This window comes from Haemorhous mexicanus, chromosome 5 (assembly GCF_027477595.1).
Source record: "Haemorhous mexicanus isolate bHaeMex1 chromosome 5, bHaeMex1.pri, whole genome shotgun sequence".
Taxonomy (NCBI): Eukaryota; Metazoa; Chordata; class Aves; order Passeriformes; family Fringillidae; genus Haemorhous; species Haemorhous mexicanus.
In genome coordinates this window covers 4,297,629-4,323,415 of record NC_082345.1, presented here as the reverse complement: position 1 = coordinate 4,323,415, position 25,787 = coordinate 4,297,629, and the positions used below count along the sequence as shown (strand labels likewise).

The window sequence follows — 25,787 nt, the reverse complement described above, 5'->3', positions numbered from 1 at the left end:
AGCTGATGACCTTCCCCAGGCAGATTTTGTAGTCCTGGAAGGTCTCTGCTGAAAACCATCAAGAACCCACCTGGAAAAGTGTCAGCTTTGAAGCCCACTGTGATCCCTTTGCTTGGGCTTAGCCAGGAGGAGCTGGCTAATAAAGAGGGATGGGAATGATGGAACGAGCTGGAAAATAAAAACTTTAATAATGGGAAGTAACAAATGTGGTGTAGGTACAGAGACTAAATTGCTGAAGGCCCTGGGGGTGGGGCAAACCCAGCCAGGTACAGGGACACAGATCCAGTCAGAAAGGTGAACTTAGATCATGACCTTACAAGAAAAAAATCTCTTGACCAACAGTGAGGGAAAAGTGGAAATTTGACCATATGTAGGAAGGTTTTATTAGCACACTGGCTCCCAAGAACCCACAGTTCCCCCTGTGGCCTGGTCTGGTGTCCCCTCCCCTCAGTGCCCTGCCTGCCAGGGTTTATGGCCAAATTCCTCTGTAAAAGCATCTGGGGTAAAAATCTCAGCAGGGTGAGATCCCACAGATAAGAGCCCTGGGAAGTACAATATGAAATAAGCAGCTGCTCTGGGGGAACTCCTGCCCTGGGCAGGCAACACCCAGGAGAAAAAGCAACAACCAGATGGAAGCAGGACTTGGTGCTGTGCCTTACTGCAGAGTCAGGACTGGCCCTGGTGTTCCAGCAGGGAGGCCAGAAACCATTGGAGGTCAGCAAGAGGAAAGGTGGTGGATTGCAGCCACAGTGATGTCCTGACTCCCAAGCAAAGGTGGCAGGGTGTGCTCCAAATGGAAGCTTTCTGCATGTGCCACAGCCTTGGCTCAGAGGTGCTTTGCTGAGTGAGCCTGCAAGGCTGCCAGGTGCAATGAGTCCAGTAAAACCTGGCTGCAGACCTCCAAGTTTCTCACATTCCCAGTTTATGGGATGCAGTCAAATGATTGCTTTCACTGTTACCTTTCTTATCTGATGAAACTGTGGCTTTATTCAATCTCAGTATTTTTCTCCTTTCTCTGTTGTCTAGAATGTGACTAGATCAAATTTCTCCTCTCTGTCATGACCATTAGTAGCTTAGGTTTTTTTTTCTTTTTTTTTACATGAAGCTTTTTTCAACAATAAAATCTCTCCCAGACTGTAGTTACATAATATTTGAGTCACAGTGATCATAACAGAATCCACCTCACTTATTAGGACTGTGGTCATGGAAATGAAAATGCCCTGGGAAGATTTTTTTTGCAGGATTTTGCTACTGCACACATAATTCATGAGACTTGATCCATGAAAGATGATGCCCTTCTTAGGCCCATTGCATTGAGCTGTTTAGTATCCTAAATTTTTTAGTTGTGAGGTAAAAGTACAAAGCTTTTGGGCTTCTTCTCCCAGAGCTTAAGGAAAGAAAAGCTTTGTAACTACAGAATTTTTAGATATTGCTGTTGTATGCACACTAAGTGGCTTTGAATCCAAAGTGTCATATGATGAAAAATCAGCATGTTTATAGATGTACAGGGTCTTCCCAGAGTCCTTTTGTGTTATCAGTCCTTGTGCTGCCTCTGTGTCCTCCCTGCTGACTTCTCAGCACCACAGTCCTCCACCTCTAGCTCACAACCATCCTCACAGGAACTGTTCATGTCAGAGGAAAAGCTTCAATGTGCCTTTGGTGCTTTCACTGTGAGTGGAGGAATGGTGACCCAGGGGGAAGATGACCAGCTGTAAAACTCGTGTCATTTTCCTCATTCATATTTGTCTATTTCTGATTTTCTTTTTCCTCCATCCTGGATGGCTGGGGATATATTTGCTCTTTGAAAACTGTGAGGCCATGTGGGATAATTTTCAGAGAATGTCAGGACAAGAAATTTGGTGCAAATTTCACTGCAAGAAGAACTTGTTGCCAAAGGGATCTCCTCTTCAAGTGTCTTCTGACATGAAAATAAGCCCTCAGTATTGACAAGTTTATTGAAACAAAGAGATGTGTCCCCTCACTTGGTGCTTATGGGCTACCCTCCATGAAGTAAACATTTGATGTGATTTGTGGGGGCTCTGTCACCAGTGAAGCTGCACTGGGATGGAGTTTGGCTTGATCTTTGTCAGGAGGTGTCTAGCACAGCTCCTTGCCAGAGGTGACTTCAGCAGACACATCTGATGCCTTGAGAGGGCTGCCCTAGAACAGAGGCTGGGCAGAGTTACAGAATAAAGCAGGGATTTATTGAAAGGATCTCCTCCATGGATGCACCTTGGGCAGCACCAGAGCCCAGCCAAGGCTGCACCCAAGGTGAACCAAAATGGTCCCAAAATGGGCACGGGGTCTCTCCCTGGGATCAGCTCTGCTCCATTTGCACCTTGCAGTTCATTGTCCCAGCCCAGCTTTAGCCCAGGCACTCCCACCCTGCTTGTTTTTCTCTCTCCAGCCCACGGGGTTTGTGCTCCTGGGCTGAGACTTGGCTCATTTGTCCTTGGTGCCCAGCTGGAGCAGGAATTGTTTTGTCTCCCTGCTCTGTGCACAGAGCTCACCATCCCCTGATGTGAAGCTCAGAACTGCACACCAAAGCAGCACAGAATGTGAAAAATATAAAAGCTCAACCTGAGGCATCACATAGGCTCTGCTGAAACACAGCCACTGCTTGATCAAACCCTTTGTTAAAGTCTTGCAAAGCAGTTAGACCTGGTAATGGCTGATACAAGACTTGAGTGGTAAGAATTTGTGCTGCAGACATTCTTCTGTGCCCAGCCTCGATGGGGAGGAGCAAGGAGGGCTCCATTCCTTGGAGAGTGTTATCCCTTTAGGATGAGCTGTAATAGCTTGAGGGGTTATCTCTGCAATCCTTTGTGCTCCCATTGCCAGCATGGCAGGTGCTCCCTTCACCACAGTCTGCTGAAAGTTTTTCATTGCTGTTGTAAATCCAGATTGAGCCTCTGAGTGCTGTAAAAATAGCAGAAGTGGATGTGTGCCTCCTTGGACTGCAGGGTGTCACAGATATCAATATCATTGCCACGTTTTCCCTGGGTAAAGATGCCTCCAGAATTTATGTGGTGGCTTCTAATCCATCTGTGTGGGTTTGGATTTGCACACACTTCTTGCTGTCAGCAGGATTTAAGGAAGTTTTGAAGAGCTTTGCTGTGTTGCATCCTGAATGGTTTAGAAGTGCCCCCTTGCATTCCTGCAGGAAATCTGCACAGGATTGGACTCAAGTTTTAGTCAGCCCAGCATGTTTCCATCAAGACAGGCCCTGTTTAATTCCACCAGTGAAAGTATGGAGGGCATGGGATTTCTGGTAGTGCTGGAGGTCACCTGAGGTGTGGGGAGCCTTCCCATTAATGCAGCAAGGTGACAGCATGTTAGGCAGAGGATGGAAATTGCTACAGAGGAAAAACACTGCCAGAACAACAAAATTTTGCTGACTGGTCTGTGCTGAAGTGATGCCTGAGTCTGTCATCCTAGGGCCTTGGTGAGACAATGCAAATTCCTTGAAATTCTGGCTGTAATTCTGAAAGTAGGATAGTTTGTTTATAGTGTTCCTGTAATTTGATGGTAATTTAAAAATAATTTTGGAAAAGTGTTTGACATCAGTAAAAACGTTCAGATCTTAACTCCAAAATAAGCACAGGCTCTTGTAAATATGGACAAAGGTAAGGGCACCAAGAGTATCACAGTGAGAGACCCAAGACTGTGCCAATAGTTGTTAATTTCTAAGGAAGCATTAATTTCCCTTTCCTGTTTTTCAAGAATTTTTATGTGTAGGAGAAATGCCCCTGCTGCATAAACATTTTTTAAAATAATGGCTTTTAAGGGCATGAACGAGTGCAAATGTTTTGCTAGTACTTAAAGACTCTTTGTTTAACTCTTGCTTCTTTTTTTTTCCTTCTTTTTAACATAGCTACAATATGGCTGGAGCCAAGATCAGTATAGGGCAAATGTGGCCAAAAACCAATAATCAAATAATAATATCTGCCTGTCCACCATAACCTGCTCTGTTTGCCTGCCTAATACTTTAGCTAAAAAGAAAAGAAAGAGCCAAAGCAGGAAGAGGAAAGGATAATTTTCTCTCCTCTGGAGCTACAAGAGGGCAGTTTGATCCCAGGTTTGGGTTCACTTCTCACCATGCTTCCTTTGGGGACATTTGTCATCCTTCTTCAGGGGAAAAAAGAAACACCAGGTGATGTTTGTTTATGAGAACATCATTTGGAGGTGGCAATCACATGTGCTGGGTGTGTGGACTGTACCTGGCTCCCTGGATAAATAGAGGAGCACATTTGCTATAAAGAGGCTAAACCAGACCCACAGGCAAGGTCTGGAGCACCACTTAGCTGCTGTTTAAATCTATTTCATTAGGTTTGCTCTTCCTTTCTTTGTGGTATTTTGGCACATCACATGGATGGGGACCACATTAATTACCACTTAATTCAGCAGGTTGAAATGGTAAACTGCAACTTAGGAGGTGATGGGGCAGGAGAAGCAATCCTTTGGCCCAGGCTGCCACGAGGACAGGAGCTGAGGATCAGGAAGGAATCATGGCCTGTCTGATGCTGAGTGCATGGCTGGGATGCTGCCTGGCCTCTCCACACTCCATGCACCACTGGGCAAGGCTCTGCACTCCCACTCCTCTAGCTGTGCTTTTAAGGAAGGATTGTGAAGCATCTGGCCCTCAGCTAGAAAGTCAGAAGGCAGGAAATGCCTTTGTGCAGCATTTGCCAGCTGTGGTTTCTGGTATGTTGGTGGGTGGGTTCTCAACATGTCCATCTTGATAAGAAAATGCCTAAAGCCAGACCCTGCTCATCCTTCATCAAAGGATCATTTTCTTTATCTCCAGTTTCAATTAAATGTGGAGTTTCTAAAAACAAAAAGGCACCCTGCTCCTCTCACAGCCACATTTAACCTCTTAAGCCTTGCTTTGTGCACCAGGAGTAACTGAGTTACAGCTGAGGATCAGGGCTCATCTTCCCACTTCAATCAATTCCTCTTGACTTTCTCCAAAGACTTCTGTATCCCCTGAAATTCTGCATGTCATATCTTATCATGGGTGAGAAGTCTTTTTCAGGGAATATTTTAGAGGAAAAAAATATAGCAAAAGGTTATAGTGGTTGAAAAATTGTCCCTATTTTGTTTTTGTAAATTATAAAAATGTAAACATAAAAACAGTCTCCTGTCTAGTGAATATTATTATTCATGTTTTTCCTACTAAGGAAGAATGGAGAAAGAAAACATCCCATAATTTGATTGGGTTATTTGAGACATATATAGTCTGGGTTTTGTGTTTTTAAGAAGTACACTTTAAAAAAATGTGTTTGGGATTCAAATGGAAGGGTGTGGACCAAGTTGGGTTTTGAGAAAAGATTGTATTTTAAAAGAATGAATTTTAAGTAACGCTGATAGGAATAAAATACCAGCAAAGGATCTACACTTGTTTCTTTTCTGTACAATTTCTTACACCCCCAAAATATCTACTACCTATTAATCTTTGGGTTCAGAATTGGTCCAGGCCAGCTGTTTTTTGTGTAAGTTCCTGTGTAGTGGATGTTAACTTAAATTGCACCAAGTGATGCAGAGTCTTTGTCCAAGGGGGAGTTCAGAGAGGCAGGACCTGTTGCTGGTCCCTTCCCACTGCCAAAGGGGGGGAATCTCCTCTGGGAATTGCTCCAGTTTCTCCCAGCTCTCTATTTCCAACATTAAAAAAGAGCTAAGTTAAATCACAGAACATCACATCAGTAGTTGTTGGCTCACTTGTTGCCAGACCAAAGTGAATTTGAATTAAACAAGTGGTTTAATGCTTCCATCCTGCTTTAGGTTCTGCCTTGGCATTTGGAGCTGAAGGGATTTTTCTACTTCCTTTGTATTCTGAAGTCCTGTCTTAGTCTTAAGGTCAGAATTTCACAGCAGCTTCAGTGTAAATAAATGAACACTGAGGAAAAAGCTGCAAGCCTTTCCCAAAAGAAAAAAAAAATTGCTCTCAAGTATTAGAAGTGCTTGAAATCCTGCCAAGTTTTTGTAAATGCCTCTGATTTCTTTCTTTCAGACTTTTCTGAAATGTTTATTTTAAACACCTTTTTAATATTTTTGAAGAGCTTTAGTGAACTAAAATGTCTGGTGGCCATTTTAGTGAGATATTTCTAATTATTCCCATGGAACTCTTGAAATGTCAGAAGCTCTCTAGGTGCAAAGATGATGCCCTAAGGAGAGGTTTCTCTTCAGTTGCCTGTGCTTTGGAGTGATAGAAAATTCCCTTTCTGGATGTAAGTTTTTTAGATTGGAAGGGTAAGTTCCTGTTATAATGGCTGATTTTGGGAGGAAGATTGTGGTACTGCACGTGCTTTAATCTCTCCTGAACCTCCAAATCCTGTAAGAGCCCCTGCAGGAGGAGTTCCTGGAATCCTTCCCATCCCATGAGGGTTAATCATAAAATGTGACACTCTGAAGCCATGTCTCAGGGCCCAAAACATCATCAGGGCATGGAAGTATAGCCACAGCTCTAAAACTCAGGCTGCAGCTTTTGGCAGATCTTGAAGGGGAGGTTTGCCCTTGGAAAAAGGAAATTACTTTTCTTTGTAACCAGTGGTTGATATTTCTCTTTGCATGCTGACTCTTTTGATAGCTATGTTATTTAAATCTCCTTGAAGACAAGTCTGTCTGTTTTGGGGGAAGCCTCCATTTCTCTTAAGCCCCTTATTGTCAGTTTTCCCAATCTTTTCAGTTTCTGTGAGAGTTTAAAGGGAGGATATTGGTTGATGGCAGGTTGCAGAGAAGGCAAACCCATCCCAGCCAGTGAGAGCTGACAAGGATTTCTTTCATGTTTAGGGGGGGCAAAGGGGATTTTCCTCTTCTTTGAGGAGGAAAAGAACAGCTGGGGTTCAGACATTTTCTTGCAGCACACCAGAAACCCCTACAGGCTGGTGCAAGTTTGGCAAAGGTCTGTGTCCATACCCAGCTCCAATCCCTAAGAACTGTGCAGTGACATGGGAGACCCAGGGGATGCACAGCAATGCTGATCCTTGTGAGAGTGGTCAAGCCACTGGGTGCCAAAGATGGTGAGAAGGAAGTAATTCAGCATTTTCCAGTTTCCCTTAAACACAGGTGAACACTCACAGCTGCTTTTCCTGCTGTCATCTGTCACTGCAGATGGGAAGAAACCCTGGGCTCGAGAGCTGGCTCAGACCTGTCCTGTCCTGGTGGTGTAAGGTATGGCCAGAGAGCCATTTTCCAGGAGAAGCTAGGAAGCAGACATGGAGTGCCTAAAATTAGATTATTCACATGGTGTTTTTATAAATTACAGCAGCTTCCAGGCACTTGAGTGCAGAAATAAGTATTAGCACTTGAGTATGCAAAGAAAAAATATAGTTGGGTCTTTTATTGCACTAAGTTTAAGCTCTCAGATCATTATGTCCTTGATGCACATGCTGTGATGCAATCACTGAACATTTATTACAGAATAAATTAATTTGGAAAAGACTTCTGAGATTGAGTCCAGCTTATGACCACAGTGAACTAGACTGTGGTACTGGGAGCCACATCCAGCTTTTCTTACACACCTCCAGGGATGGTGACTCCAGGAGCTCCCTGGGCAGTCCATTCCAATATCTAATCACCTTTCTCTGAAGGAATCTAATCACCTTTCTCTGAAGGAATTCTTCCCAATGTCCAACTTAAACCTCCCCATGTGCAGCTTTAGACTATGTCCTATGCTATGGTGATTCAATTTTAATCTCTTGGTGTCCTATTGTGTCTATTACCATGCAATTAATCACTTTTTTTCTTCTTTTGAAAGCCTGCCAGGCCTGGATGTGGCAGAGCCCCAGCAGAGCAGGCAGAGAGGAATTCTGTGTGCTGGGAGAACTCTGCTCCATGGCCAGGTGCAGTGGGGTTTGCATTTTTTCCTTTTCCCACTGCTTTCCTCTAAAATGTTAGGCATGAGCCATGGCTGGAGGCGAGAATCCAGCCTTGATGGAACACTGTCCTGATCTGATATGACAGGACTTGTGGAAGTGTTCAGCCCCTACCCCTTGTTGCTTTCAAGAGGGAAATCCCATTAGATTGTACAGATGAGACTGGAAAATTTCGTGTTTAGATTTCCCTAAGATGAGAAGAAAGTAAAGAAACCTCTTTTTTTTGTGTGTGTGTGTGGTTTTGTTTTGGTCTCCTTGAAGAAAGGAGAGCTGTTGGAAAAATAGGTGTTAGATATATCCTGCTTCTTGAGTAGTCCATGGAGTGTTGCCCTTCTAACACCATTTAATGCCCTGCTTGGTTCCTCCCTGGAGGAAGCTGGCAAGGCTTGCTGCACAGGGAGAGAAAATTTGATCTGTTGCTAGCTCACCTTGGAAACTGAAAATGGGTTGGGATGGGAGTGCTAAGGAGATTTATCAGACAGCAGGAGCTGTGAGTCTCAAAGTCAGAGTGGAGATGAAGGTGCTGCAGAAACCTCTGCTGTGAGCCATGGAAGTGAAGGAGTAACAGGGGCAGTTCAGATCCACCCTCTGCCAGTTTGCTAAAGTGGATTTGAATGAAATTGAATGTATAACTAGCTCCTAATTTCCAAAGCATTTTTGTGTGGGTTTAGCAATCTGATTCCTGTCAAACCCAATGGCTGTCACATTGACGCAAATACCAGGCAATATTTAGAAAATTTAGGAAAGGTATCTTGCCAAGCAAGAGAAAAAACCCAACCCCACTCTTTTAACATGCATTCCTGTAGGAATCAGAAATACAGAAGAAAGGGGAAAAGCATACTGAAGTGTTGACCATTCTAACAGAAATCATACTGTACTGGTCTTTTTTTGGAATTTTTTTTAAGTTTTCTGCTGGCTGGAGGCTTTTGAAGGAAAGAAAAGAAAAGACTCATCTTCTGTCTTGAATTAACTTAGTTAATGATTAACAGAGCAGTGCAGTATGTGTGGTGCCTTTTAATTAAATCAGAAGAGACATGATTTGGACAAGATTTTAGTTTCACTTTGAAAGTTATTAAATAAACTGACACTGTTTGCTCTCCAAAAGTTCCTGGGAGCATCCGGTTAGCTGGTAATCCCTGTGCAGCCAGTGAAATAAAGCTGCTTCCAAAACACCTAAGGGCCAGCACCAGATATTAAAAATGCCTGGTCCAGTCAGACAGGAGCATAACTGAGCATGAACCTGCATGAAGCAGGGGCCTGGGCTGAGGATCCACTTTCAGTTCAGGGACAACAAAGGTCCAAACTGAGTGTTTCTGGTCAAGTTTGCCTTTGAATCCCTCTGAGCTGTTCCAGTGGCAAAAGCTGTTGAACAGTTGCTGCCTTTGGTGGACTTTGGATGGCTTTTGCTAGGTGAGTTTATGGGGTTGTTTGTGAAGTGAGATCCTGACTGGGGCTTGGATGTTGCTCACCAGTAAAATTCTGAGTATCATAAGACAGGAGCTTTAGGCACAGGAAGGTCTCCATGAATTGGCCCAGGAGGAAAAGCTCTTCTCCTCCCAGAGGTGTGTGCATGTGTGCACACATTCATATAAAGCTCTCCCAGCAGTGAAGGATCAAGCCCAAAGCTTGATCAGACCCTGGCCTCAGCCTGGACCAAGAGACTGGATGCTCTCACTGGTAGGTGGTGGCACACAGGGGTGAACAGATCCAACATTTCACACTCTGAGCTTGCTGTTGTTCACTGATCTGTCTGTAAAGCAGCTGTGGCTGAGGCCTCCACCCATGCCCTCTCAGCAGTAAAATCAAGGCAGAGCCTGTTTTGCCTGGAGATGCATCTATCATCTATGTTTGTATCACACCTACCACATTGTGGCTCCTTCTGGCTTTTGTGGCCAAGCTTGAAGTGAATAGTTATCTTTGCAGCATGCCTCCAGTATTTTAAAAACAACAATAATCTCATATAAAACCTGTTGTTGAAATTACCTATTGCCAGAAATTGCTGGGGCAAAGAGAGCTTACATCTACATTATTGGCAGCTTTATGTTTTGTGGGCTCTGCATGTTTTATCCTACATGGCTGTGAGCAGAAGTCCTACAAGTCTGGGCTTTGAGTGTTATCCTTCACACTGATCAAGCTGAAGTTCATTAATGGCCATGATGATTCAGGTATAAATGAGAGACAGCAAATTTTAAAGTTAGAAAGCCAAAATCACAGATTGCTTTTTATTGCTGTGAGAATTGCCTTGTGTCCCTGAAATGCATAAAACACAAAAGAATGGGCATGGATTTGAGTGGAGAGACTCAGCACAGCCCTGGCATCTGCTGCTGGTGGTGGCTGAGAGAAATGGGTTCCTGCTCAGAGCAGGAGGGCACCAGAGTCTGTCCCTCACCTGTGGCACTGCCAGGGCATGGGGAGAAGTCATAAAGCCTTTGTGATTGCTTCCCTCTCACACTTTCCTCCATTCCAGTTGTCTGGTGACCAGAAAGTTATCTGTGTCCTGGTGGTTGTGTGGAGACTGTTGTTTGGATCTCCATGTTTATTTGAAAGCAGTGAAAACATGGCATAAAATAAAGGCTGTGCTTTGGTGGAAATGGTCTCTCACACCCAGGAAATATGATGCTGCTTTATTTCTGGATTGTGCATTTCCCCATAAGTGACTGATAGAGAATGCAAATACCAGCAAATATGTTTTTCCATTCAAGTTTCCATTTACAGTGATAGTTCTTGGAATATGATTTTAGCACTTGTCTTGGAGTTTGTTTTGTTTACTGTTACAACCATACATGCAGTCAGTAACTTTTCTGTATGAAAAGCAGGATAATATTACCTCAAAAACTGAGGCCAGTCAGAGAAAATTAAATTCTCTTCCCTGTTGTGAGGACCAGGCTCCTGCCTGCACTATCCAAATCCATCCTGTCTCAGCAAAGCAGGCATCATCAATTCTGCATGGGCTCTATATGGGTCTTATCTGGAGCTACATATTTTGGAAGTGTTTATAATTGTGGTCTGCAGGCTCTTGCATTCTAATGTACAAGGCCTGTGCTCCCAATCCTGCAGAACCTGTCTATGCAAATAGTTCTATCTTCTGATCAGGCATTTGCTACCTGGTACTGTGTCAGTGTGAACATGCAAATTCTGCTTGTGTGTGGCTCCATGATTTGCACATGCAGATGCCCAAACCTACATATTCCAATTTGAGTTCGTATTTTAATACATAAATCCACATATGTATTCACAGGTTTCATTGAACACATTAAATTTTTTGACACTGCTGCTTTTTATGGGCACCCAAGTAGTTATAAATATGGGATAGAGGTAAAGAATGAAGGGAAGAATAGATATCATAGCTGTAGGATGGATTCTTAGTCTTGAATCTTGAAAGAGCTTGGCTTTTGTGGGCAAGCCTGAAGTGAATAGTTATCTTTGCAGCATGCCTCCAATATTTTAAAAATAACAATAATCTCATATAAAACCTGTTGTTGAAATTGCCTATTGCCAGGAACAGTTGGAGCAAAGAGAACTTGGATTTACATTATTGGCAGCTGGGGTGCTCACAGGTTTCATTGAACACATTAAATTTTTTGACACTGCTGCTCTTTGTGGGCACCCAAGTAGTTATAAATATGGGATAGAGGTAAAGAATGAAGGGAAGAATAGATATCATAGCTGTAGGATGGATTCTGAGTCCTGAATCCTGAAAGAGCTTGGAAAACTTATGACTGGGAAATGGCAGAATCTCCTTTACCTGGGATATTTACAGCTTGACTTGGGAAAAAATATACATAGTAAGAGAGAGCTCAGCATTATTTGATGACAAAGTACAAAGTCTTGTTTTTCTAAGTGCTCAAGAGAAACACTCCAAGAGCTCATGTATGAGCTGCCAGACTTTACCTTCAGCATGTGATTAAAGACACAAAGTGTTGTTCATCTGTGAAATAAATTCCCTGCTCACATGCCAGTGTCCTAGAATGAAATCTCCTAGGATGGTGAATGCAGATGCTTTTTGCCCTGTGAGATGCATCCACTGAGTTCCCTGCAGTGAACTCTATTGGGGCATTTCAGAACAGACCTTAAAAAAGCCAGCAGAGTTTGTCTGCTCCGTGAGAACATGAAAGAAACTGTGGCATCTTTCATTTTCCCAGGGAGGGAACAGTTAAAAATATTCTTCAAATAAGGAGCAGATGTTAATGTCATTAGAATGGATTTTCATAAAAAACATTTGTTCTCTTGCAAAATGCCAGTAGCTCTGCAAACTTCTCTACAAGTCTGCCTGCTTCTTTCAGGCTTGTGGCACAGAGAAGGGGCAGTGCAGGGAGAGCTATTTACTGTCTCTGAAACCAATCAGGTACATTTCTGTAAGTTGCCTGTTTTAAAATTTCCTCAACATGGACCAAACAGCTAAAGAAGCATGAAGGTATTTGAATAACAGGGCAAGAACAGTGAGCATCACAGCGAATTCCCTGCTGGCAAATAGGTGCAGAAAGGAATAAGCTGCCTATGGAAAGTAATGGTCTGGACATATGCCTCTGTCAGGTTCTAAATTCACTGGCATTTCAAAAGAAAAAAAGATTCACAGGCTTTTTTGGTCAGCTCACTGAAAACTCTGCCTTGCCTGCAGGAATGGTTAAAGTAAAAATAACAAACAAAATATTAAGTGGCTCTCTGGATGACCTCTGGACATTCTTATTGTTAGTATGAGTAGACATTGGAACCTCCCAGTAATAATTTCCTTTTTGGAAAGCTCTCATGTCTCCTTCCTCCTCCTCATTTTACAGCTTTTAATGTTCAGAAAATAGGAAAGGCCCTTTCATTGCTGCAATAGATGACCTTACACTCTGCTGGAGCCATTTGCCTTGAGTTCATTGGCATGAATGACACCTCACAAGTGCTCTAGTGTGGTTAGCATTTGTTTGCTTTGGTTTTGTTTTTTTTTTTTTTCTCTTTCAAGTGTCTTCCTTAGGGGTTTTGTGTCCTAGATCTCTGAAGCATCAGGACATACAAGGAATGCAGGTTGAGACATCTCCTGCTCCATTATTTTTTCTTGTGCTTTAGATGCCCATGAGGATTTTTGAGATTATCTGGGAGGTGATTTGCCTCTTCCTGCTCCATATGCAAGATCTTCACCTCAGGGCCACAGTGTACTGAAAGCATCCCTCTGGGTTAAGGTGCTGAAGTAAACAACAAACATTTGGCTTCCAAATATTAAAGGGATTATGAAGTGCAAGGATCTATAGCTGCCTCAGATCCTGCTCCCACTTCTTTTCCAAGAGGTTGCAAGCATGGCACAATGTGTTTCAGCTTCTTTCAGGGGAGCCAGTTCTGCTGTAAGCTTAGGGAGCTGCTGGATCCACACCCAGCTGAATTCACAGAATCACTGGGTTGGAAGAGACCTTCAAGATCATCGAGTCCAACCCATGTCCTAACATCACCTCAGCTAGACCATGGCCCCCAGTGCCACATCTGGGATGTTTTTAAACACACCCAGGGATGGGGACTCCACCACCTCCCCGGGCAGCCATTCCAGAACTTTATCACTCTTTCTCTGAAAAACTTTTTCCTGATATCCAACCTATATTTCCCTTGGTGCAGCTTGAGACTGAGTCCTCTGGTTCTGTCAGTGCTGCCTGGAGAAAGAGAAAAACCCTACCTGATCCCAACCACCTTTCAGGAGCAGCAGAGAGTGATAAGGTCACCCCTGAGTCTCCTTTTCTCCAGGCTGAGCACCCCCAGCTCCCTCAGGGGTTCCTCACAGGGTTTGTGTTCCCAGCCCCTCTCCAGCCTCGTTGCCCTCAGCAATGGGAATGCTTGGCATTGCTTGGCTGAGCCCTCCTTGGTGCTGCAAACAGGATGCTCAAATGGCCCTGGAGCTCCTGTTAAAACAGGGATGTTCCTCAGCTGGATGGACCTTATGGCTCACATGATGGGCACAGCTCGAGGGCAGTTGGGGTGAGGCTCCTGGGCACTCCCCAGGACACCCACCCAGCTGCTCCTGTGGGATATCCCAGCTCCACATGGCCCTGTGCTCCTCACCTGACACAGTGGGTTGACATCTGTGTGTCCAGAGCTGCCTGTTTGAGCTTTGCAAGTGTGACAAATCATGGTTGGAGCAATTTTGGATGGGAGAAAGAATAGTAACAATGTTGGAGCTGTCAAATTAAAAATTAATTTGTGGGATGGCAACGTGCATCCCTTCTCACCAGCATTTTTAAGGACCTTGTGTGTTCACACACTGCCTCACATGTTCACCTTCATTTAAGGGCAGGGAAAAAAAAAAAGTAGCAATGGTCTGCCTGCTGCACCCTCACCTCATTTGCAGACCTCTCTGCAATCACAGAAGTGGAATTCATATTTTCCTCCCCTGGCAATCAGCACTATTGACCTTTCCTTGCTCCAGACCAGAATTCCAGTATATTTTATACACCAAAAGATGGGGGGGTTTAGTGTACTTTAGAACAAAGGGCTGGGCCTACAGAAGGTGTGCATGAATAAATAGCAGCTTCATGGGGTACTGCAGGTCTGTTTCTGTGTGTGTAAAAAAGCCCTTGTACAGGGGAACCATTCAGCTATCTATAAAGCACAGGATTGTTACCTTTTCACAAAAAAATCTATCTCATCCAAAGTGGAGAGATTTTTTGGGAGGAAAAAAGATGCAGTTATTGCCTATGGGACTTAAGCAGAGTTTAAATTAATATCAGTGTCCTGAAAAAAGTGCAGCTGCTGGATTCTTGAAAGCTCTGAGGAAAAGGGAGTCAGGGCTGATGGTGCCCTGGCTGTGCACTGTCCATGGCTTTGTGCAGAGGGTGGCCTGGGTGTCACCCCAAGGTAAGAGTGCCACCTGCTGAGCCCACACATTCCTCCCCACAGACAGGAGTGCTCGCAGCAGAGATTTCCCTTTGGGGTACTGATCCATCCACACCCACTCTGGTAATTCATGGGGGGTGACAAGATCACAGCCTGGGCTGGAAGAGCTGCAGGACTGCACAGGGAGTGGTTTCAGTTTGCTCACATTTCTGGGCTTTGAGGGGAAGGGGTATGAGAGCCAAGCATATGAAACTGGTAACTGATTTACATCACTGCATTTCTATTTCCTGCCCTGCTCACTGGATGACACGGAGGAACACTGAGGACAGCCTGTTAGACTGGGTTCAGCTCCAGCCCTGCTTTTAATCCTGTTGTTAAACAAAAGATGGTTTTACCTTGGCTGCAGTTGAGCTTGCAGCAACTCCCCACCTCCTTGGATTTGTCTGTGTTTAAAGTCACCCTCAGTCTTGAGCTGTCTGATCCAGCCTGACCTTTCACAAGTTAGACTGGATGAAAGTGCCTGCAAAATGCTTAGGCAGTGATTTACTATCAAAAGGGAGCACTGTTCCCTGGACCATTCTTTTATATCTGGGTGCTCTCATCTCTCAGCAGGCTGGAATGTGACTTTCCTGTGAGCAAAATACTTGCAAAGGCACCTCTGTGCAGTGCTGAGGCTGCTCAGATGAGCTGCCTGCACAGAATCCCTTCTTGTGAAAGCTGAATGGGAAGCAAGAGTTTGTCAGGCAGCTTGAGCAGCTGAGGAATCTGCAGGAATTTCTGTAACTGGGGGCCCAGAAATGATGAGGAGGAGCTATTAGAGAGAATACAGTAAAAAAAGAATAAAAAAAATCATAGGATCACAGAGCAGGGGGGAGGGGGATACAAGAGAGATAATGAGCTTGACAACAGGCAAATACACAGTGTTATTCCAGGAGCTACAGGACCAACCAAATGGTTAACCTGTGGGGTGGAAAGAGCATCCAATGAGTCTCACATGCCTGAAAGGATAATGGCATTTTTATTATCTCATTCCACGCCCTGATCATCCGTCCATTTGCTCCCTGGAGCTGCCAGCAGTTTGCACTGATTCATCCTCTGCAGACATGATCAGCAGATCATACTGCAGGCAGACCTTGTCCAGCCTTTCCAAGTGAGTTGCCAGGTTGTTCTATCTGTATGGATTCAGCCTTTTGGTGTTGTGTGGGAGCTGCTGGGGTGGTGGAAATGGCAAGGGCAACAGAACAACTGGGGAATAAGCAATAGATTGGATTTTTTTGCTTCTTTTTTTGCTACATTGTGCTCTGTTGTCTAAAATCTTTGTATTCATGCATTCCTCTTACCTGAATTGCAGAATTCAAATTGTTCCATGGTAGAAGGATATGTGGGGAGAACTGGCTGCTAACTGGAGTTCTAGTGGTGGGAAGTTTGCAGAAGTTTCATAGTTAGTGTGAAAGCTTCCACATAACTCAGATTGCTTAATTCACTGAGTAAATAAAGTCCTCATGGCACATTCATGCCTGAATGTGGAAGGGAAAGCAGGAGAAAAATCAATTAGCCTGTGTAATATTGCCAGTAATATAATCTGCTTTATTCCTGTCCTGTATTGTTTTGTTGGTCTGCTTTACGAGTTGATGGGTAGGAAACAGGACACTGCCATGTTCCTAAATTGCTGTGATTTGTGTAAAGGTTTGATTTAAAGCTTGGGGGAGAGGTTTTGAAGAGCAACTGGGATTTCTCTGCCTGTTTTTTAGAGTTTCATCATGAAATCCTGTGCTCTTGGAGGGAGAGGGAGCTCAGGGATTTCCGAAACTCATCCTCTCCAAAAAGTCCCTTCCAGGAATCTGAAATCCTTCACTGTGATTTCAGAAACTGGGTAAAAAAAAAAAAATTAGCTAAGGGCATGTCAGATGACATTTTTTGTGTGTTGTTCTGTGGTGAAATACAGCCACAAGCCACAGCAGCCAGCCCTCCCTCCCATCCTTGTGTGTGGGAACAGGGAGCAGCCATGGGGAAGCAGCAATTTCTCTGCACTCAGTGCCAGGGGAAAGCAAGGGAGGGGAAGGGGCAGAGCAGGTGAGATTTGGACACTTTAATGATTGTATAAGTGATGAAAATATTGACTTGTGATACCTGATGTGGGGAGCTGGATGTCCGAGGTGACCTTGAGATCCTTCCTAGTCTGTGCTGGACCTGGTTTAGTGAGGTTCCAGAGTCTGGCTGTTCTGTTTAAAATACTGGGAGCCACTGGATATCCTTGCTGGGAGATGTTCTCCTCCAGTCCCTTTTGGGCAGGAGAGGGAACCAGCAGTGTGCTTGGCATATCTGATGTGTTGGGGGAGTAAAAGCTGGGAGCACAGTGTTAGCTCGAGTGTGAAGTGAGTTCACTAAAATCAGTGAAATTCCTCCTTAGTGAAAACAATCCTTTTCTCTTGGAGTATGGGTAGCTACTGTAGTGTTGTTTTGCTGGATCTTGAGAGTCCTGGGTCCTGTAACAGCTTCTAACAAAAGCAGACACACCTTGAAAACAGACACAGGTTTCTTTTGTCAAGACTCACAGTAGCATGCTTGGGGAAGAAAAGCAAAGTTCTTTTTGGCAAGGACTCTGAAGAGAAATCAAATGTGTGGCCAGAACTTGGCAACTGATTTATTCCCTTGTAGCAAACATCTCCATGACCTCAGGCCAAAAGAGGGAAGACACCTTTAGCATTACCCACAGAGGTTTCTTCAAAGCATTGCTGAGAGAAATCCATGATGAAATACTGCCCTTCCCAGGCTGAGGCATAACGTAATCATTCCAAGGGCTCATGGCTTCTCAGGAGATTGCAGGGGAAAAGAAAAGGAGTATTAAAATCCTTATAAGTTCACTCTCTGGAGGCTCTCCAGGGAAAAGGAGGAGGCTGTTATTGCATTATTTTGAATGAGGTACAATGTGATTGTTAACTTTTGCAAACGTCCTCTAATGGCCCCTTCATATGATCATTTCATCTGTGTCGTTTAAAGATATTTTCTGTGCTTTCAGTGGACTGGTGGTATTTGTAGAAAATTTTGCAATTGCTAAATAGCTGAATATAATCCTGTTAGCATTTGATACACTAGAAATTAAAAGCAGAAGCTCTCAGTGGAGCCAAGAAATTCCGGCTGGCCTGAAAACATGAAGTCTGTTTAATGAACATATAGGGATTGGCTTGGCTCGCTGTGCTGGACACTAAAGTGTTTACTGTGCAAGTTCCTAGAGAAAGCACAAGTTCTCTTTGCCAACAGGTAGAACATTTTCTTCCAGCAAATGATAACTTCTGTTCAAACTTCAGTTTGGCTGTTGAAAGCTCAGGTTTTTTCAGCATTTTCTTTGTATTGTAGGTTATCTGTTCTGTATCTTGGCTGGATGATCAAGACTCATATCAGCTAATTTTTTAGGAGAAGAGAGGGGTTTAAGAGGACTCCTCCACAGACAGCAGTGGTGTTGGTGGCACTGTGTTATCTGGTTAATTCTGCTCCAAAATTGGTGCTGTTAATTTTCATTTGAAGCTCTCTCCTTCTTCTGGTCTTCTCTTTTGGCCATGCTCTTCATCCCTGCTCCCCAGTGGGCAAAGGCCTCAATCCTTAATTTGTAAAAGCTTTTTACATTGCTGAGGTAATACCAGAAGGACATAATGTAACTGCAGACAAGACATATGAAGATATTTGCCCATAGTGAGGTTATTTTTCAGGTTTGGAAGCAAAGAATCCCAGTCAATTTCTGAAAGTGGCTCTTCCCCAGCAGGGACAAGTCTACACAAAGAACAGAAACATTTTTGAGTGGGAGATTCTGTGGCAGAGAAAGGACAGGTCTACAGGGAAACATCTGAGATTTTTGAGCCTTCTTGCCTGAGTGAAAGATTTTGTTTTCAGCATAAGAAAAGCTCTCAGGAGCACAAAGCTGGAGTGGAGTTTGGAGCATCCACCTCAGTCAATTCCACACTGTGAGCATCAAGCATTTAAAGATTTGTCAGAGAACAAGTGACTTGGAAGAGTTTTATTCTGAGCTAAACTCTCTACCCTGTGCAAGCCTTGGTTCAAGCCAGGAACTTGCTGTGAATCCAAATGCCTGAAATGAGCTGTGAGAACTGCTTCTGATGAAAGGTAAATTTAGTAAAACCTAGAAAATATGGGAGAGTTTTGGCCAGAAATCTTTCAGAGCAGAGCTGGTTATGAGTTCATGTCAGGTTTCTGAAGTTGGCTTTGCTTAAATTAAAAGAATAGGAAATACTTTATTTTTTAATGAATTTTTCTACACTTTCTGCATAAGAAATTAGTGAGTTGCACCTTTGCTGTTTTTGTAAATAAAGAATTCTGATTTTTTAAAAATCTTTTGATTCCAATTGACCTATCTTTCAAAGAGAAAAGTAAAAAGAAAAATAAAAAACCTTACATGAAATATTTGCTTTCTTGTTCCAGGCTGAATTAAAAAACAAAAAAAACCCCAAAAAAACAAACAGCCCTGAACATTTTCCATATCATTTCACTCTGACAAGAGTTTTTGCTTCTGCTTCAGCAAAACTAGAAAATTCATTGTTAGTGCAGATCTTAAATCCAGATAGCTCCTCCACAGCCACACTGTTGGCATAGGTGTTCAACCAGTTGTGGATGGGGGTGGTAGAGCTTTATCCTGCTTCTTCAAACCCCTGCCCTCCCCTTTCCTGCCAAATCTGCACTCCCCATCCACCCTCTTCCCAATTCTGAGTAAACCAGGAAAAACTCAGGGAAATTCTCTGGTGATTGCTTTAGGCCCTCTTTGCTTCTCAGTTCATATATATGTACATATTTCCTTATACAGCAGATGAAGTCAATTATGTCCAGTAAATTAAATCCAATGCTTAAAAATGCAACCAAGAAAAACCACTTCCATCAGTCACTGGGATAATTGAAATACAGAGGCTCAGCTTAGTGTAACTTTTCACTCTATCCACATTTTACTTTGTTAAAAAACCCCAAAACATTTGAAAAACCCTTTCCTGCACTATTTTCATGTACTGACTATTTGATTTATATTTTGGGATGTGTAAGCTCTTAAATGTGGTGAAAAAGTCTCCTTGAGTTCAGTAAGGCAGCTTGCCTATATAAGTGGCTGCAGAGCCAAGTTTCTAATTATATATCTGTATAATGTTAGCCTTCATACATTTATCCATTCCAATTTTAATTCTCCCTTTTATAAAATCTATGATCAAATTTTGGAGCCCAAGCTAAGCTGATGTTGTCCTTTTTAATTTAGGACTCAGCCCTTTTATTCTCCTTCTGTGCTTTCCTTTTATTAGCTGCTTTCTTTTTGTGCTGATGTGCAGCACATATTGTTAAAGGCACTTATTAGAGCCGGAATTTTACAGCATGGAGACTGTCCTAATAAGGGAAAAAACAGCCCTTTATTGGTGAGGTAAGAGAAATCAGGCAGTGGATAATTTTTATTTTTGCTGATTGAGAAGGATAAGGTGCGGTTTGGCAGGTACCGCATTGGTTTGGCATTTGCTGACACGGTTCCTCTTTTCTGCAGCTCAAATCCTTTGCAGAGCAGACAGGGAGGGCTTCCCCCACTCCCCCTTTGGCCTTGCCCTCCCCTCTTCCTTCTCCTTTTCACAAGTGTTCAGCTGCTGCTGTGCAGTCTCACTCTGACACTCAGACTGGATGTGGTTACGAGACCTTTTTGCGAGCCCAGCCGTGCAATGCTGTAATCACCTTTTTGGGGAACAGCACTCTGGAAAACTGTTTTCCATGTGGGCTTTTTTTTTTTTTTTTTTTTTACCTCTAAAGTATTTAAGCAGTTTGTGTGAAGCTGACAGAAAAATCACACTGTACTCCAAAGCATTTCAATACAATTTCTCTCTTCTCCAAAACCCACTACTGAAGCAAAGTACCAGCTACAAGGTTTAGCTGATGGCTCATCTGTTTTTTCCTTCCAGTTGCTTTGGATGTGCATCTTGAATTCCAGAGATGAGCTGCACATCCCAGGCTTAAGTACAGGCTTCACGTCTGAACTCAATGTAGTTCCTTGACTTTTTAGCTGAATTATGGTGAGCAAAGTTTCAAGTGAGGACACAAGCTGGTGGTTTGGGTTTTTTGTTCCTCAGTCTCAGTTTATCTCTGGTAAACGAATACTAAGCCAAGTATTGGCTCTGCCCAAATTCATTTTGTGCTGCATCAGGAGACTGAAACTGATGTAAAGTGGCTGCCCCCTTTCCACCTGGTGCTGTGGTGTGTTTCTTTGATTGTAGGAGGAATAATGGTTAACTTAGTCACTAATACCCAGTTTTCTCTGTGACACTCTTGCTTATTTTCTTCTGAATACTGTGCATTTGCTGGCATCACTTGTGAAGCAGTTTTTTTCCTCTGCTCCCCACCATAGTAATCCTAGAGTACATATCCTGTCATAATTGAGGTTAGCTTACTGTATGGAAAGGGTGTGACAGACAAATGGATGATAATAAAGCAGAAAAGGAAAATAAACAGCTTTAGTAGCAGGGGTTGGATGTACCAGTTCACATTAACCAAAATATACAGATGCACCATTAGGTGTGGACTACTCCCAAAAGCTTAATAAACAACCCCTTTTGGGGGGATTGGTAAGATTTGGGTTTTTTTTTGCAAGATGCCTGTTTGTATTCAAACTCTTCCTCAACCAGCATTTTTCTTGAAGGTCAGGAACTTGGCTAACTTTGTCTTCTTTTTTAATTTCCATCCATCACTTTTCCACACACCTTGACTGAGCAACAGTGAGAAATACTCAGTTTCTCATGAGCAAGACTGGCTCCAGCAGAACCTGGCCTACCAGGCTGGAGAGGATTAACTCTCTGCAAGAAGTTTCACTCTGAACTCTGAATCTTTTTCAGATCACTTTCAACTTCTTCATACCTCTCTTTAGCAGGATCTGGTTCTGCTGCAGGTCCTTGAGGCAAATGTTGCTGTATTACAGAACAAAAAAATAAAAGATGATTCTGGTTCCAGACTGAACATTATTGAGAAATATCTCCTAAATTGCATCTATGTATTTTAAAAAAATGAGAAAAAACCTCCTGGAGAAGCCATCCATGTGCATTTGTTTTTCTTCCCCTGATTCTTTTGGAAATGTGGGGGCCTGTCCTAGAGGTGTGTCCTTGAGACCAATGCACTTGACAGTACAGGGTGTAAAATTCTGGCTACTGTTTGGTTTGCTGAAGCCAAATTGCCCACAGGCCTTTTTAAGCATAAAAATACATTACATGTTTCTGAACAGGAGGTTTTTGTCTTGCCAGATTCCATCTGCAATTTGTTCAGCCCTGGAGTTGCTGCAGTGTAATTACAGAAATACCTTTTAACATCACAACTGTTGCTGTCCTGGCTCCTTCCTTACAATGGGTTTTTGTTGTTTGGGGGTTTTTTGGGTTGTTTTGTTTTGGGTTTGTTTTTGTTTGTTTGTTTGTGCTTCTTTTGTTGTACCTGATTTAGTGGAGTTTGTGACTCGGTGGTGTGTGCTACAATCATCCTACACTGACATGGCCATGGTGGAACCTGTGCAGTCTCTTGGGTCATTTTCAGGTTGTTCCTGGCTTTCCACCTCCCATGTGCTACAGTGTCATTCTCCACTGTCATGTGTTTCCTTTCTCCCCTTTTTTAACTTTTCCCTTTCAGTCATCTCTTGATAGTGTTTATTTGATTATTTTGCAAAGCCCAAATGAAGTGTGTTCCAACCTCACTGTATTCTCTTGCACAGTGATGTCTGTAAAAGAAGAATCCCATTTTTAAATTAGGGTGTGTGTTCTGTGTAACACTCTTCTTTCCTCTGTGAAGCCTGAAGTTTTTTTTAGGATTCTGTTTGTCCTGCAAGAGGAACATCACTGGCATGTGCTCTGGGTGTGTAAGATGGTGTTGTGCATCTTGGCCTTAGTCATCTCCCTCCTCCTGGAACAGGAGTGGTCAGACACATCATGTCAGCAGTTCTCTTTCTCAGGATTGCAAAAAACCCAAAAGCCTAATTACCAGAGTCCACATCTGCTTCCAAAACCAGCTAAAGCTTTACTTTAGTTAGAAAGATGAAGTCTGAGGACTAATTTTCTCCTTTCTCCTCCATTAGATTTGCCATAAAGGCTGTAGCAAAGCAGATTTGTTGGTCTCAGATTTGTAAAAGAGTAGCTTTTACTCAAGGCTCACCAAACTTTAGTGGTAAAAACTCCCTGAATGCTGTAGCAAGCTGTCTTGGTGTTCCCAAGGTCCTTATCTCTATGGCTGTGAAATCTTCCCACTGACTGCATGTGCATCAGTGGTAATTTGCAGCCCGTTCAGCTGAGAACAAATATTCCTTTCTTGTGCATGTCTGAGAGCTGCATTTGGTCCTTTGGCATTTTGGGAGAGCCATGGGGTTAATTACTTACCTGAATTCCTGGATTCTTCTCTGTCTTTCAAACTCACCCAACACCCTGTGAAGTGCTGAGGCAGGAGACAGTGTCTCCCACCCAGCCCTATCTTTATTGCCCCTGAACAATTTTGGGTGGTGGTATTTTGAGCAAACTTTGCTCAAACGTCCTGAAAACCTGTTTGTGTGTGATTACAGCTGTGCACCAACACTGGCAGTCTGTCTCTTGCTCATCTTGAGCTGGCAGAAGCACTCCTAAGTGCATCCAAGAGCACCTCACTGGCAGAGGATTGGAAGTGTTTGGGGTGGGAGTTACTCCTGTGTTTGGTGTGGGTAGTGCTCTGGATCCTGAAATGCATGATTTTTCTCACTGAACATTTCTGAGTGTTTGTAGATGGGAACTGGAGCACAAGGGAGTTAAAGCATCCCACACAGGAACCTGTAGCAGAAGAGGGGCCAAATGAAGTCTTTGAGACCCTGTATTTAGCAACATAACTCTCAGCATGTTAGCTTGAATTAAGAGGAGTCTTAACTTTGCCAATTTAGAGTATTGCTGATCCCTAGAGCTTTTTGCTACCTTGTAGCTGCTAGAGGTTATCTTCTTCAGAGAGATAATGACCATATTCTTGTTCACTCAGTAATCTCAGCTGAAATGTGGGAACATTTCATCTTGAAATGTTGAATTCCTCCTCCCCTCTGTGTGAGTAGGATTTCAAATTCTCTTACACTTGTCCTAATTCTATGTAGTGCCAAGTATTTGTCATTTTACATTGCCAAATCTTCACTTTACAAATGTTGTACTTTCACAAAAGTATATTAAATGTGAATTTACTATCCAGTGCTTGAGTTTTGCCCCCTCCCAGTGCCTTTCAGCCTGCATGACTTAAATTCAGTGAGAACTTGCATAAAAGAACAAATGGAATTGCATCTCCCTTGCAATGGACTTGGAGTGTGTCTGTCAATGGCTACAATGGATTGTTGGGAAGAGGATGCTTGGATGAGCAGTGCCTGGCTGGATCAAGTGTAAGGTCTGCTCTCTGGTGTTATTTCTGGGATCCATCTGCTGTGCAAAGGTTGTAGAAGTCTCAGTGACACCCCAAAACACTCTGTCTTGCAGTCCAGGTGAGAGGGGAGCAGTTTTGACTTTGAATCCAGACCAAGTCCTGCAAGGGCTGGTGTTGGAAAGGTTGTCTGGCATTCAGGTCAGTCCATCTCCCCTGTGGGACCAAAGAGGGAGCACTGGGAGCTGTGGAAATGCAAAGAAGCATTCCCATGTAACTTCCTGCAGTTTCTCTAGGACTAAAACCTCTCTGGTGTAGAGCTGGGGTTTTCTCACTGTCACCTTTTGGGAGTCCTACCTCACCAAGTCCTGCTGAGCTTTCTGTAGAAGCTTGAGAAGCAGAAGGGTGTGGCAGCAAGCCACACCTTGTTTCCCAGTGATGATCCTCTACCCCATTTCTTTCATGCTTTTGGGCATTTAAGTGTATCTCAGTTCAAAACCAAGTGCTCCAAAAGGTTCCAGACTGTGTTGAGCCCTGCTGACCCCTGTGAAAAGTCTGAGGTGCTTTTGCAGTGACATGGCCACAAGATCCCCTGGGCTAAACTTGTTTTTGGCCCTTTCTTTCCTATTTCCCAGCAGGCACACCTCTTTGTAAAAAAATGTAGACTACTGACTTGGAAATACAGAAGGCTTTATTTAAAAGGTAGAGGAGAGCCAGGCCATCACTTGATCAGAGAGAGCTGAGGGAAGCTTGTCTCTTTGTTCAGTATGCCAGAAAAAGATCTTAGGATGATTCTTAGGATCTTAGGATAATTCTGTCAGTGGCTTTCACTGACATGATTAGGACATGGGAATCCTGATAGGATCTGTCTCAGGATAATTTCTGTCAGAGCAATAGAAGTCAGCAGAGTGCAGCTGTTGGAGATGGGGCTGGGAGGAAGGAGTTCACATGCCTACAACAACTCCCTATAGAAGGTGCTGGAAGTGCTCCTTGTAGCTTCAACAAGTTTTTGGAGCAGGTGTGAAGTAGTGCAGCCAAAAGAGAGCCAGATCTGCTCTGTTTAGACTAAAAGTAGTACATTGATCTATAGATCTGTTTTTTCATTCCATAAACTGGCATTATAATAGCCCTAGTCCTCACCACACAGAAGTCAGAAGGGTTGCAAGGATTGCTTAACATTTGTAAAACATGTTGGGATCTTTTGATGGAAAGAATTTAACAAGTGCCAAGAACTAGTAGAATAACAAGGGGAAATAGCCATCAGTCTGCATTCACTTCTGGAATCTAATGGATTATACCAGAAGCCTTGGCTTAAACATCTGTGGGTGTGTACATTTAATGATGAATTTCTTGATTACCCTCTTTGTAAAAATGTCAGCTGAATCTGTTAGACAGCTTTGCTTCCTGGTGATGGGAACTGGTGATGATCAGGGCTTGTCTCCTCTCACCTTTGGGATCAGATCCTCTCTTGGCAGCCCCTGCAGTCTGTTTCCAGAGGTTGTATTGCTTTCTTATCACAGCAGCTCTTTGCTGTCCTTCCTGTCTCGTTGCCCACCTGTGTAAAGCATTTTGCAACTGACTGGCTATTGAAACTATTACTATTACTGACTGGCTTCCTGACTGGAACTGCTGTTCCAGAATGAAACTGAAATTAGCAGCAGCAACAACAAAAAGGGTGCCATAATAACTGCTGTGGTTTGAAATCACACTGAATGTTGCACCCTGTCCCTATATCCCCCCCAGGGCAGTTTCTCT

General features: G+C 43.4%; 1 protein-coding gene across 8 annotated transcripts in view; it reads left to right on the top strand.

The window, feature by feature from the left end:
- CALD1 (caldesmon 1) overlaps positions 1 to 25,787 on the top strand; it is a 173,647-nt gene that overhangs the window by 107,016 nt on the left and 40,844 nt on the right. The window contains exon 1 of one of the 8 annotated variants that reach the window (XM_059848056.1): positions 15,634 to 15,825. The exons of the other annotated variants lie outside the window; for them this stretch is intronic. Within the exon in view, the coding sequence (XP_059704039.1) occupies positions 15,779 to 15,825 (47 nt within the window). The 5' untranslated portion in view covers positions 15,634 to 15,778. Of the gene's footprint in view, positions 1 to 15,633; positions 15,826 to 25,787 lie in introns of those variants that run through there. 8 annotated transcript variants of the gene reach the window in all.